General features: G+C 44.8%; 1 protein-coding gene and 1 pseudogene across 1 annotated transcript; one reads left to right on the plus strand and one right to left on the minus strand.

Annotated features, from left to right (window-relative positions):
* The first annotated feature begins 703 nt into the window (after positions 1-703).
* Positions 704-7,551, plus strand: LOC118397863 (phosphoacetylglucosamine mutase-like; annotated as a pseudogene).
* A 2,056-nt stretch (positions 7,552-9,607) lies between these two features.
* ngs (notochord granular surface) lies at positions 9,608-14,134 on the minus strand. The gene is made up of 11 exons (XM_035792667.2): positions 13,319-14,134; positions 12,829-12,994; positions 12,535-12,684; positions 12,294-12,413; positions 12,023-12,118; positions 11,435-11,569; positions 11,232-11,342; positions 11,020-11,130; positions 10,723-10,847; positions 10,178-10,453; positions 9,608-9,968 (listed from the first exon to the last, which is right to left on the minus strand). Exons 1-11 carry the CDS (start codon positions 13,522-13,524, stop codon positions 9,965-9,967), a joined length of 1,500 nt encoding a protein of 499 aa, XP_035648560.2. The 5' UTR covers positions 13,525-14,134; the 3' UTR covers positions 9,608-9,964.
* Between the last annotated feature and the right edge of the window lie 1,272 nt (positions 14,135-15,406).

Raw genomic sequence — 15,406 nt, forward strand, 5'->3', positions numbered from 1 at the left:
AGCCAACTATGTGCTCAGATGATTGGTTTTGTGCGGTGTAGCGGAGCATGACAGTTCAACGGCGTGGTCAAGGGACGTACAAGGAACTGCAGCCACGTCGCAAGTAGAATCGAGAGGCTTTCAATTCACTCCTTCAACAACTGCAAGTAAGTGAAACTATTTATACGTTTAGTAAATATTTCGAAATTAATAGCCGGTATTCTATTTGTCTTGTAACAAGTAAATTACCTTGCACGCATGTTGAAATATCAGTCTGTCAATAGAGAGGAAGGAGCTTAATCATGTTTCTGCATGAGTTGATTTAGTTTACCTAGCTATCAATGATCAGCAGCAGCACAGATACACCTTTGAAATAAACTTTGCCCCGTAGAGTATGAACTGGTAGTGCCAAGGCTACATCATAGTGGATTTAGAATGAATGAGTGAACATGGTTTCTCAGTGCCCTAATTAAATTGACAGATCACATATTGAAATCGTGTTGATAAAGGGTTGTGGCTATCATTATTATTGTAAACTGTTCAAAATGTATATATTACCACAATTTGTATTATTTGGGATATTTTAAACATGTTCAGCCCCCTGATTAATACAGGCTACATCTTATGAAGGAGATGAGCTGAAGAGAGGAACCCACTTCAAATTATTCAGACATCCTCTTTGTTTTTCTGTTTTGGTGTTTCAGGAATGGCCCATTTTGTTTGAGGAAGTATCCCAGAAGTCTGCTGTCCACCCTAAACCTGTAGGGTTGGTCCTACAGTATGGTACTGCTGGGTTCCGCACCAACTCTAAGCAGTTAGACCATGTCATGTTCCGAATGGGTTTACTGGCCACGCTCCGCTCCAAGAAGAATAAGGCCACCATTGGAGTCATGGTCACTGCGTCACACAACCCTGAGGTGAGCCAAACCTAACACTTGCTTCCTTTTAATACCCTTCGCTGTACCTATATGGCTTCAGGGTCATTCCATGTCATTTCAAGCAAACCATGACATCTCAGATCATTCTGAAATCATTTCTGTAGTTAGAAACAGATAATAGCATTCCTGCAACAGTATTTTGTTGAAATATAATTTGATCTATGATAAATTAAGCTAATTGATTGCACCCAAATTGGCCATTTTAATTTATAGGATTCATGCAATATTCAATAAATGTAGTACCTAACATCTGATTTGGACCAATTAGAAAAAAACAATGATTAAGACATGAAGAATCCAAAGAAATTGTCAAAAGCCACACATGGACCCTCCCCCCAACCCTCCCCAACAACCAATAATCTGTGTATGTTTTCTTTCTGACAAGTACTATGGAGCTGCAGCTCGGAGTATTGTTTTTGTTTATACTATGTAATATATTCTCAGTGAATTTGGGGAAGTTTTTTTCCAACCCTGTTCAGAGAAGTTAGTCATTGAAGCTGTTAGGTCCCATCCTACATCCTTATAATACCTGGTTCTGACCACTAGATGGTGGTGTTCCTGCTATTAGGTGATTTAAAAATATATATAATAATCCCCCCAATGTTGGAGAGTTCACACAAATTACATATTGGTTTCCTTACCCTGTCAGCAGTTTATGGACAAGTTATGACAGCAACCCATGCTTGGTCCAAATCGGATGTTAGGTACTATATTTATATATTATTATATGAATCTTATAAATTAAGATGGCCAATTTGGGTGCTTAATTGCTCAAACCAAATTATATTTCTAACAACAGAAACCATTTCAGAACAATCTGAGATGGTGTGTGTCAATCCTCTTACTTGTGCTTTTTAAGGTGGAACGATCGGTCTTTGACCGATAGTCCCTGGTTCTATTCTGGTCTGCTCTGAGGGCCACAAATAAAGCTGCTGATATTATTAGAAAAAGGTTGTCTGGAATTGATTTGCTTTCATGGAAACTATTGCTTTTCTGACTTACACAATATCCCAATCTCTATCTTTATCTCCCCCCCTCCCTCTCTCCATCTACATCACCCCTAATATCCACACTATACTACAATCACCCCTTCCTGTTCCTTTCTTACCCCTTCCTTCCTTCTCTCCTCCTCTCCCTTCCCATCCACTATATCCCTCCACCCTCCCTCTCCAGGAGGATAACGGGGTTAAGCTGGTGGACACCATGGGGGAGATGGTGACCCCTGCGTGGGAGGGCTATGCCACCCAGCTGGCCAACGCAGAGCAGGAGGGGCTCCTCACCGCCCTGAAGGACGTAATCGAGAGAGAGGCCATCAGCATGGCCCAGGAGGCCAGCGTGTTTGTGAGTAAAGACACAAGGTACTGGGGTATTAACATTCTCTAGTCTAGAAACTAAACTATAATCTTGAATGTCAAGGGTTAGCAATATAACAGGGGGCAAGTTCATTTTGCGTCAACCGGTGTCCCGGGTGGGTAAAAATTTCACTTTAGGACCAATGGAATGATCTAAAATACTTAAACTCACCCCATCCGGGGCACCAGGTGATGCAATAAGAACTCAACCAAGGTTACCTCAGATAATTAATGTGATTGGTTGTGTTTCATCAGGCCCAGTAGTGAGAGCCTATCACAGGCAGTACTGGATGGAGTCCACGCCCTGGAAAGCCACAGTAAAGGTGCATTAACTCTTGGGTTTAAATACACCTTGATATTTGATTGTTGGTTTGAAGTACAGAAATTGGTCAGCAGTTATAAGCAAGTTTATTCATTTGCAAGAACTTATACTTGCTTGTTATAATTGCTTGCTTGTTATTATAAGGTTAAACCAAGTAGCAGTTCACTGCTAGTAGCAGTTCAGTCTTTGTCTTGTCGTGTATATATATTTTTTCCTTCGTATATATTTTTTAAATATTTTTAACCTCAGTTTCAACATACTCTCCTGCAACCCGCCTCACCCAATGTGGTATAGATCTCCTATTTTCTATACTTAAGAACCGGAACCCCCAACAGAAGCTAGCCAGCTAACTAGCTAGTAGCCAGTTAGCCACTGCTCGCGGCCATCAGCTAACCTTAGCCCTCAACTCCTGTCAGTCTGCACAGCGCAATTCAACCCAGAGCATACCGGACTGCTTTTTCTCCACATCTCCGGATTCCTACCGCAAGCTCTGAACCTTTTCACCTGGATCATCGCAGCTAGCTAGCCTAGTGGTTAGAGCGTTGGACTAGTAACTGGAAGGTTGTGAGTTCAAACCCCCGAGCTGACATGGTACAAATCTGTCGTTCTGCCCCTGAACAGGCAGTTAACCCACTGTTCCCAGGCCGTCATTGAAAATAAGAATATGTTCTTAACTGACTTGCCTGGTTAAATAAAGGTTAAAAAAATAAAAAATCTGAGTGGCTACCCCCTGGCTAATGTCTCTGTCCCGAAGCAAGCACCAGTGAGCCTGAAACTAGCCTCGTGCTAGGCCTATCTCCCAGCTAGCTGAAGAGGTCCATTAACCACTCCTTGGGCGACAATACCTTTTTTGCCAATTGGCCTGGACCCATTTTACTGCTGACACAAGCCCCGCCATTCCATCACGACTGGTCTAGCGATGTAATCCACCCGAGGGGTTTCAACAGCCTGTCCCCTGAAGGCCCATCCGCTAGCCTGCTAGCCTCAGCCCGCTAGCTGTCTAGAGCATATCGGACTGTTAGCTGAAGAGGTTCATCAGCCAATTTCTTGAGATACAATACCTATTTTGCCAATTGGCCTGGACCCTTTTACTGCCAACACTGAGCCCTGCCGATCCAACACGACTGGACTACCAACGTAACGTCTGAGGGGGCTACAACAGACTCTTCCGTCACGACGTCCTCCTAAGGCCCTTCTGCTAGCCCCGGCCCACTAGCTGTCTGAATCGCCGTGTCTCCAGCTCGCCTAGCTACCCACTGGTCCCTATGATCACTCAGCTACGCATGCCTCTCCCTAATATCAATCTGCCTTGTCCATATTGCTGTTTTGGTTAGTGATTGTCTTATTTCACTGTAGAGCCTCCAGACCTGCTCAATATTCCTTAGCTAGCCCTTTTGTTTCACCTCCCACACATGCGGTGACCTCAACTGGTCTAAATGATGTCTCTAGAGACAAAACCTCTCTCGTCGTCACTCACTGCCTAGGTTTACCTCCACTGTATTCACATCCTACCATACCCTTGTCTGTGCATTATGCCTTGAATCTATTCTTCCGTGCCCAGAAACCTGCTCCTTTTACTCTCTGTTCCGAATGCACTAGACGATCAGTTCTTATAGCCTTTAGTCGTACCCTTATCCTACTCCTTTGTTCCTCTGGTGATGTAAAGGTTAATCCAGGCCCTTCAGCGCCTCGCTCCACTCCCAGTCCCGAGGCGCTCTCATTTGTTGACTTCTGGTTTCATGCATGTTTGTGTTTTTAATGTACAATGTTTTTGTTGTACTCTATGCGTGTTTATAGTTTTGTTTAATGTTGTGTTAGTGTATGTAAGTTGTTTTGTCTGAAACGTTGTTCCCTCTGCTGCTATTGGACCAGGTCTCTCTTGGAAAAGAGATGTTATCTCAATGAGAAAAAAACTGTATAAATAAAGGTAACCTTTAAAAGAAATATATATATATTTTAACATTAGAATCCTCCGCCCTAAGTTTGTTTTATTCACTGCTTTAGCACACTCTGCCAACCCGGATGTCCTAGCCATGTCTGAATCCTAGCTTAGGAAGGCCACCAAAAATCCTGAAATTTCCATCCCTTACTATAACATTTTCCAACAAGATAGAACTGCCAAAGGGGGCAGAGTTAGCCTGCAAAGTTCTGTCATAATATCCAGGTCTGTGCACAAACAATTTGAGTTTCTACTTCTAAAAATCCTCCTTTCCAGAAACAAATCTCTCACCGTTGCCGCTTGTTATAGACCACCTTCTGCCCCCAGCTGTGCCCTGGACACCATATGTGAATTGATTGCCCCCCATCTATCTTCAGAGCTCGTACTGTTAGGTGACCTAAACTGGGACATGCTTAACACCCCGGCCGTCCTACAATCTAAGATAGATGCCCTCAATCTCACACAAATTATCAATGAACCTACCAGGTACAACCCCAAGGATATTGACCTCATTCTGTCAGTAGAGGATGCCTGGTAGTTTTTTAAAAGTGCTTTCCTCACCATCTTAAATGGTGAATAAGCATGCCCCATTAAACAATTTTAGAACCTGGAACAGATATAGCCCTTGGTACACTCCAGACACTTCAATAAGCATTTTTCTACAGCTGGCCATGCTTTCCAACTGGCTACCCCTACCCAGTCAACAGCCCTGCACCTCCCCACAGCAACTTGCCCAAGCCTCCCCCATTTCCCCTTCACCCAAATCCTGATAGCTGATGTTCTGAAGGAGTTATAAAATCTGGACCCCTACAAATCAGCTGGGATAGACAATCTGGACCCTCTCTTTCTAAAATTATCCACCGCATTTGTTGCAACCCATATTACTAGCTTGTTCAACCTCTCTTTTGAATCGCCTGAGATCCCCAAAGATTGGAAAGCTGCCGCGGTCATCCCCCTCTTCAAAGGGGGAGACACTCTGGACCCAAACTCTTACAGATCTACAGTATATATTACATTACATTTTTTTTAAAGCAAGCTGTGTGTAGGGAAAGTGAAACAAACTAGGAAAGGAAGCTATTTATGATTGAGACGCATCCTTGGCAGAGGCAGGTCTCAACTCTGGGTGTGTCCAAATCTATAGTGAGATCGTAACAGAACTTCGACCCATGGGTGTCTCTCTCAGGCTACAGGTGACTGAAACTTTTTTTATCTCGTAATGAAATACAGGACACTCGGGTTTGTTATATTATTATGCTGTTCCCATGTTTGTCCACCAGAGAGGAAGACATCTCAATGAATCACATTACGTATACTGCTGGCTTCAGCCAAACTCCTTTAGAGAAGGGTCAGAGCCATCCACTCTGTCTGTTTGTATTGCTCTCTCCCTCGTTTTCCCATCCCAATCTTTCTCCTCTTTTGTCTCACATCTCTCTCTAGGTGTGGAGATGAGTGCAGGGGAGCGTTGCTGTTCGTATGATGGTGATGCTGATCGTATTGTTTATTACTACTGCGACTCAGCAGGGAGATTTCACCTACTAGACGGGAGACAAGATTGCCACCCTCATCAGCACATACCTCAAAGAACTGCTTACACAGGTATACACCCACGCACTCGCTATACTCACCTGTGATGCTTAAACATGCCCCTACATAACACACCAACTCCTCCTCATTCAGAAGTGTGCACACACTGACATGTTCCCCTGTGTGTGTTTTGATTTGCGCAGGCTGGTCTTGACCTACAAATAGCCGTGGTACAGACGGCATACGCTAACGGCAGCTCTACACGCTACCTGGAAGACACCATGAAGGTGAGGACACACAAACACACACACACACCTTAGTTGCTCCAACACACATGCGATCAGTGCTGACCTCTCCTCCCTCCAGGTGATAGTGCGGTGTACCAAGACCGGAGTGAAACGCCTTCACCATGCAGCCCAGGAGTTTGACATTGGTGTTTACTTCGAGGCCAACTGCCATGGGACTGTGAGTAGGAAACCGACTTGCACATGCTTACACATTGATCTGTGATGGGTAGATTGCTTGAACGTGCCCGCTCAGTGACGGCCTGTCTGTATGATTGCGGTCCTGTCTCAGGTCTTGTTCAGTAAAGAAGCAGAAGAGAAGATCAAGCAGCTAGCCCGGGACTCCAACACCAACGACGAGAGGGAAAACTCTGCACCGCTACTGCAGAACACGGTCAACCTCATCAACCAGGTATGACCACACACGGCCATGGCAACACAATCAACCGTTTTCAGCAATAGTGACTACACACGTTCGTTGCAATTTAAGGGTCCAATCCTGTATGCATAACTGACATTTCCTCTCGCTCTCACTGTAGACTGTAGGAGATGCTATCTCTGACATGCTACTGATTGAGGCAGTGTTAACCATCAGAGGGATGACCGTACAACAATGGGACGCCATCTACACAGATCTGCCCAACAGACAGCTCAAAGTCAAGGTGTGTGTTTGCGTGGGTGGTTGCATCGTATGTTACTTTAAATGCCTGTATAATAAGGAAATCTTGTATATATGTTTTAACACTTTATCCCAGTGCCTCAGTTGCAGTGTTGTTGTGTGGCCTGTGGGTGGCAGACCAGCGTGTGATTGACACTACAGATGCAGAGAGGAGAACAGTGAGTTCAGCAGGTCTGCAGGAGGCCATAGACAGCCTGGTGAATAAGCACAGATGGGCACGCTCCTTTGTCCGCCCATCAGGTACTGAGGATGTGGTCCGAGTGTACGCCGAGGCAGACACACAGGTGGGACTGAGACGCTGACACTCAAACCTACTTGAACGGAATATAACACTGAGCGATAGGGATTCACTCAATTCACATTTCTTTGTTCACTCACTATGCCTTTACCTTTCTTTACTCTTTCTTTTTCTGTTCTCTCACTGTCTGAGGGTGATGTGTGTTTCAGGAGAGTGCTGATGCCCTGACACATGAAGTTAGCCTGACAGTGTACCGCATCGCAGGAGGTGTGTGAGAGGAGCCCAAACCTTTATAAACAGGCATTATGCAATGTCTGTCGAACACATTTTTTAAATCGTGCATCTAATGACAATTTCCTCAACCCATGATTCTATGTCAAATTTGTAGTCTTTATCAGGTGCCAAATCATTTTATAATGTGCACTGCATTTAATACTGTGTTATCACTTGTATGAGTCTGAACAATTTGATTTGTCAATGTGAATGAAAGGGAATCACTGTATTGGACAATGAAGGGAAAATATGCTAAATAAGGTTAGACTTGTAATCCTCTTCTTTTTTTACCCAACCTTAATCCTCTGTCAATGTAGTGGTAATTATGTACATGTTTACATTAGCAGTTATTGTAGATCAATTTTGTATTACTGTTTTATAGTGGAGTAATTGCACTGCTTTGAACGGACCTCAACTACAAAGACTGTGCTGCTATGACTGTCGGCGTTACTCTGGACCCTGATCTCTCTTTTGAAGAACATATCAAGACTGTTTCAAGGACAGCTTTTTCCATCTACGTAACATTGCAAAAATCAGAAACTTTCTGTCCAAAAATGACGAAGAAAAATTAATCCATGCTTTTTTCACTTCTAGGTTAGACTACTGCAATGCTCTACTTTCCGGGCTGCTAGAATCCTGACTAGAACCCACATTTTTTTTAAATCATATTACTCTAGTGCTAGCCTCCCTACACTGGCTTCCTGTCAAGGCAAGGGCTGTTTTCAAGGTTTTACTGCTAACCTACAAAGCATTACATGGGCTTGCTCCTACCTATCTCTCTGATTTGGTCCTGCCGTACATACCTACACGTACGCTACGGTCACAAGACACAGGCCTCCTAATTGTCCCTAGAATTTCTAAGCAAACAGCTGGAGGCAGGGCTTTCTCCTATAGAGCTCAATTTTTGTGGAATGGTCTGCCTACCCATGTGAGAGACGCAAACTCGGTCTCAACCTTTAAGTCTTTACTGAAGACTCATCTCTTCAGTGGGTCATATGATTGAGTGTAGTCTGGCCCAGTGGTGGGAGGGTGAACGGAAAGGCTCTGGAGCAAGGAACCGCCCTTGCTGTCTCTGCCTGGCCGGTTCCCCTCTTTCCACTGGGATTCTCTGCCTCTAACACTATTACAGGGGCTGAGAGACTGGCTTACTAGGGCTCTTTCATACCGTCCCTGGGAGGGGTGCGTCACTTGAGTGGTTTGAGTCAATGATGTGATCTTCCTGTCTGGGTTGGCGCCCCCCTTGGGTTGTGCCGTGGCGGAGATCTTTGTGGGCTGTACTCGGCCTTGTCTCAGGATGGTAAGTTGGTGGTTGAAGATATCCCTCTAGTGGTGTGGGGGCTGTGCTTTGGCAAAGTGTTTGGCCCTGTCCGGGGGTGTCATCAGATGGGGCCACAGTGTCTCCTGACCCCTCCTGTCTCAGCCTCCAGTATTTATGCTGCAGTAGTTTATGTGTCGGGGGGCTAGGGTCAGTTTGTTATATCTGGAGTACTTCTCCTGTCCTATCCGGTGTCCTGTGTGAATTTAAGTATGCTCTCTCTAATTCTTTCTTTCTCTCTCTCTGAGGACCTGAGTCCTAGGACCATGTCTCAGGATTACCTGACATGATGACTTCTTGCTGTCCCCAGTCCACCTGGCCGTGCTGCTGCTCCAGTTTCAACTGTTCTGCCTTATTATTATTGGACCATGCTGGTCATTTATGAACATTTGAACATCTTGGCCATGTTCTGTTATAATCTCCACCCGGCACAGCCAGAAGAGGCCTGGCCACCCCACATAGCCTGATTCCTCTCTAGGCTTCTTCCTAGGTTTTAGCCTTTCTAGGGAGTTTTTCCTAGCCACTGTGCTTCTACACCTGCATTGCTTGCTGTTTGGGGTTTTAGGCTGAGTTTCTGTACAGCACTTTGCGATATCAGCTGATGTACGAAGGGCTATATAAATACATTTGATTTGATGTAATTGTTGAACACCAGGAGTAAAAATAGGAAACTAGACATCAAATTTGTCCAACTTTTTTAGTTTTTTTGTTGTTGACCTAAATATGTTTGGAAATTCCCACATCGAGAGAAAAACTATCATTGCTTTGCTGTTTTTTAATTTTATTTGTTGCTTGTAGAACGATGTGGTTCTCAGACACACACACAGGGAGTTAAAGGCTAACAGAAAGGCAAAGAGGGAGTTTAGTGCAGGCAGAGACAGAGACACAGAGAAGAGGACCATAGGGGTCCTGACCACTATCCTAGGGGGTTGGTGTGGGTTACATTTTTGGGGGCAAGGGTGGACGGGCTGGGGCTTAGGTCTCCAGGGGTCTAACATTAATTTGGTGGTGTAGGAGTTAGGCGCCTGGACTTCCATCTCTAGTCCTCGTCTGTGTCATCAGCAGCTCCAGAGGTGGTAATGGTGCATTCCTGTGTGTCGCTCTCATACGTGTCATCTGTCTTAACTGTTCCGAGAGAAAATGGGAAAGGGCAGGCAAAAAGGGGTTTGAAAACAACACTGGGTGACAAATATATTTTAAACAAATATATAAAAATGTCCTCAATCACTTATTCAGATGACAAAACAGACTACCGGTATGCCATATTTTATCCACAGATTATAGGTAAGATTATCTCCCAGTATGGTTTAAATTATGACCCAGGTTTGCTCTACCTGATGAGAAGAGTCTGCCTCTCAGTCATCTCCACTGACTGTTCCTCGAAGCTCCCCGTCTGGCTCTCTGGTGATATCACCGCCCCGCCAGGGGCCTCTTTGGTGCCTCCGTATCCAATACCAGGGGCTCTGCCCAGCCCGGCCCCGTATCCGCTGACAGAGGCGGCACTAACCGAGGCAGAGGTGGAGCTAGCGCTGATGGCCACTCTTCCTCCACCGACGGACATGCTCTGTACCATGGTGCTGAGACGGGTGTCCTCGCCTTCGATCAGCGCCCTGCCAAATACACAACCACAGAGAAGACGCGCAAAATCACAGATTTACACTTAGCAACCATAAAGTAGGCTGCATATCAAAAGAGTTGTGTTGCTGCATGCCTCCTCTTTTTCATCTCTACAGATTTGACAAACCCAGGATAGCTGAAAGCAATATGGAGGACACCTACTTGGTGCAATCTGCATTTATCTGTCCAGTTATTTTCTCTTCAATGGGAAATGAGGAGCAGAAAAGGCCTGTTTAGACTATAGGGGAGTTATGATTGTCACCTGTAGGTGGTGATCTCAATCTCCAGGGCCATCTTGACGTTGAGCAGCTCCTGGTACTCTCTCAGCAGCAGAGCTATCTTCTCCTTCATCGCCATCAGCTCCAGCTTCAGCCCCTCAATACGCTCCTGTGGGAAACACACACAAGCTTTTAGGTCATAGGGAGCCAATTGTGACCGGCTGTTAGAGTCCATTTGAAAGTACTCTCACTTATTGCCCACTTTGTAGAGCAAATATCCATTCTGACCTCCCATGCTTCTTTCTCCAGTAAATGTGTGTCGTGAGAGTAGTACAACTCACACGCAGTGTCTCTTCTTCTTTCTTGTGTCTCGCCACAGCATCACGAATCTGAACCTCCAGAGACTCATTTCTCGTTTTCATAGACTCCAACTCACGCTCCAGGTTTAAGCTCTACTCACAAGAGACAAACACACACACGTGTGTTTTCAATCTGTTGCCTACTGTTGTCAATAACAGTATTATCGATTATAAGAAAAGAGGGTCCCACTTACATCTTTCTTGTAACTTGCGATTTCCTCCCTCACACTTCGAACACTTTGAACGTGTTTGGTTGTCACATTGTTCAGGTCCTGGAACTTTGACTTGTACCAAGCGTCCATCTCCTGAGGAAGACCAGAAACAAAATGTATTCCATTTTCTGTGTAATTATGTAATCAAGTATGAAGTTAGGTGTAATAATATCTGCAATTGGTACCTGTAGGTTTCTGGCAGCGATGCTGTCGTACTGGGACTGGATTTGTTTAAGGGCGGAGGAGAGGTCAGGAAGGGCAAAAGTCATGTCCACCTTCGCCACCGCCACATAGATCTGCTGCATCAGTTCCTCAATTTCCTGACCGGGGCAAATACAATGGACACTACTCATTCCTTCTGTGAATTTCGCTTTCATTCTTATCTGTGGAAACCCTAACTTCCTAACTCAGCCCGCCCTGCAGTTTTCACAGTTCGTCGATAAAGTTTGCCTCACAAAACTGTCAATCACTAGGCCCATGATACAAACTCTCCCACTTTAACTCATATACTGTCATAAGTAATGTGTGAATCCAGCTGCATGCATGTGATGGCCACAAATCATACTAAACAGATGCTGCTACAGACACATACAGTATGTAAGATACAGTATGTTACACAGATAGAAAAGGACTACCTCAATCTGAAAATAGACACAAAGGTATGTTGCCCCTCTGTGAATCAAGACAGTGAAAGACACTTATACCTGTGAATACAGCTACCTTCCTCGTTGGGAAAACAGACGTAGACACAGAAATAGACCCAGACGTGTTACCTCTTTGTGAACTCTGGTCAAGAAGGCCAGCTCCACCTCCAGGTTCTCCAGCTGTTTCTCCAGGCCGATACGGGCCGAGGTGGCTCTATCCACATCCTGCCAGACAGGTTAGATGATGAATTATTATTGAGTTTATACACAGGAATAACTGAGAAGACAGTAAATTGTTTCATGACAGCCTGGTAAATGAGGTAGGTGATTCTGTGTGTACACAATTTGAGTTCATGTTGACATTGTGTGATGGTTATGTCTGCATCTGTGTTTGACTCACGGGGCGGAAGGCTTCGATCTCCAACTCTGCATTCTTCCTGGCCTCCAGAGCCTCCTCATATTTGACCTTGAGCACCTCCACCTGTCCTGCCATGGCCCCCTTGGCCGCTACAGCCAGGTCCTTAGGGTGGAGGAAACACAGTCAAACCCAATACCTGTCTGTCTCATCCCAGTCCACCATTGTAAAAGTAAATATCATGCATAGGCTATAGGTGGGACATATTGGTGGTCATAAAGCTCACCCTCTGTACTCTCATCTGCTCCGCGATCCGGTGGAGCTCTCTCAGCTGTCCCTCGTAGAGCTGTCTCAGCCCAGACGGCTTCATATAGCGGTTCTTCAGAGCATCAATCTCAGCCTCCAGCAGCTTGTTCTGCCCCTCCAGAGTACGCACCTGGGACAGAACATGGGTTTGTGAGTGAGAAAGAGCGCAGAAAAGATAGGTTTGCATGAAAGTGTGACTGGGTGTGGCATAGAGTTTGAGTGAGAGAGAGGAGAGTATGAGTGACAGAATGTGTGAGATGAGGCATGGTCTTGCCTTCTCGATGTAGATAGCCAGGCGGTCGTTGAGGGCCACCATCTCCTTCCTCTCGCCTGTGCGGGTGCTCATGAATTCTTGGTTCTCCGCTGCAGCTGCATCCAGGTCCAGGCTGGGCCCCAGGCCCTTGTTCATTCCGAAGCACAGGGCCCCCATACTCACACTGCTGTGGTAAGGACAGGAGTGGACAAGGCCAGTCATCAACTATCCACTATATTTGACTTCATTACTTTTTTAATCTGGATTATTCAGGTAATGAAATAATCAGAATAGGTCTGATACTCAATGTGAAATATATTTTATCAATAGAAATAAGTGTCCCATTAGGAATCAATTCAGTGAGTATTAGGCTAAGCCTACAATTATAAATGAGGCAGTATTGCTGTGAAAGAACAAATGGATAGTTTATGCTGATATTGCATTAAAACCTAAACTGTAGCCTGTAATGGTCCTATCCATAGAGAATACAACTTCAAGAGAGTTGTTTTACCTGGTCATACGGGATTTATGGCTGCTGGAGGCGTTCCTCCTCCCCATGGTTCCACCGCTGCGACTGTAGCTGGCAGAGCGGTGACGTACATCCCTTCGGGTCGGTGAAGGGCTTGAAACCCGCACCTGGTAGGAAGCAGAGGAGGAGGCAAGGGCTCCCTCGAAGTGGCGACGGTAAGAAGACATCCTTTCTGGGCTGCGACTCATGATGACGGCCTGTAACTTGTCTTTACCTTCACTCAATACTGGAAACTGTTCACACTTCGTTGGAATGGGATAGTGGTGCTTTTATACCTGGGCTCTCTTCTTCAGCCCTTCCCAGTTTCCACCACCAGGGCAAGACGCACCAGCGGCCAGGAATTTAGAACCTCCCCATTCCGAAGGCTGACCGTCCCTGCAAAAATCTATCATGGTTCCGTGAAGAGACTACAGTGGTAAAAATAGAGGGTTGAATGAGTCTTAATACAATGACTGTTATTACACTGGAATGTTTACTGTAGCCTACAGAGCAGAATAATCTACTCCTCGATGCAGGCTGTATCACAACCGGCCGTGATTGGGAGTCCCATAGTGTCGGCGCACAATTGGCCCAGCGTCGTCCGGGTTTGGCCGGTGTAGGCTGTCATTGTATGTAAGAATTTGTTCTTAACTGACTTGCCTAGTTAAATAAGGGTTAAATAAAAATGTTGTTTCTGTCTTTTTTTAGTGTGGCCTATCCACAGCTTGGTTATTTATCCATGTAATTATCTCATCTAAAGTTCATATGGGTTAATGAGGATGAATAACAATTATAGTCAATTATTGTATTAAAAACATAGACGTGACAAATATTTAACCTCATTTGCATTACTCATTACCAACCTATTCATGGATAAGGTCGTAAAAAGATGGGGTGTGGACGGCTTCCTGATACTGTCATCTCTCCAAGACTGGAATCATATGATCACTGTGAGGCTGCATAGCGCCATTCTTTCGGGCTTGCATGCATGTGGCAGGTGCACAAAGTCATAGTGTATTGGAGGTGTGAACAGAAACAAAGTAATTGTGCTTGAACCCTGGGCTTCCCAAGCAGTAGCCCATTGTCCTTGCCTTACTGTATGTGTCTTAGGGTAGACATGGAATTATAATTCCTTAGTAATAGTTTATACACAGTGCATTTGGAAAGTATTCAGACCCCTTGACTTTTCCACATTTTGTGACGTTACAGCCTATTTCTAGAATGGATGAAAAAAAAAATGTGTCCTCATCAATCTACACACAATACCCCATAATGACAAAGTGAAAACAGGTTTTTAGATTTAATTTTTTTTAAACTAATTGCACCACCAACTAACCCTAACCCTAAAATATTAATATCTCTAAACATCTTATAACTTTACTGCAGTAAAATCTCGTACACACAGGTACTGCTCTGCAGCTGCCACCTACAATCATTAAAAACCGACTACCCCATTCCACTACTTTGACCCTATCTGTTCCTGCACCATGCCAACAGCCTGGGAGAACAGGACACCAACCTGTCAGTCAACACACCCTGTAACTCTTCTTAAGTCAAATCTTGTATACCCAAATACTTCTCTGCAGCTGCCACCACATCTATTTTCTGTGATTTACATTCCATTTCTGTGTTACAGTTGATAACCATTGCTATGAACACTAAGAAGCCAACCTTACTGAAGCATAAATCACTCGTTGGCCTACCCCTCTGTGCTGGCACAAATCTACTACTCATTGGGATCCTCTCAGGATCCCTCCCCCTTGACCCGTCCTCCTCTACTTTCTTCACTGCCTCAGCATATGACACCTTCTGCACTATTTTGACTCTGGCCACTTCAACCTGCCATAATGCAATAATAGTGTTTAACATGATTTTTTATGACTACCTCATCTCTGTACCCCACACATACAAATATATGTAAGGTCCCTCAGTTGAGCAGTGAATTTCAAACACAGATTCTACCACAAGGACCGGGGAGGTTTTCCAATGCATCGCAAAGAGGGGCACTTATTGGTGGATGGGTAAAAAATAAAATAAAATACAGACATTGCATATCCCTTTGAGCATGGTGAAGTTACTAATTACATTTTG

Source organism: Oncorhynchus keta, chromosome 19 (assembly GCF_023373465.1).
Source record: "Oncorhynchus keta strain PuntledgeMale-10-30-2019 chromosome 19, Oket_V2, whole genome shotgun sequence".
Lineage (NCBI taxonomy): Eukaryota > Metazoa > Chordata > Actinopteri > Salmoniformes > Salmonidae > Oncorhynchus > Oncorhynchus keta.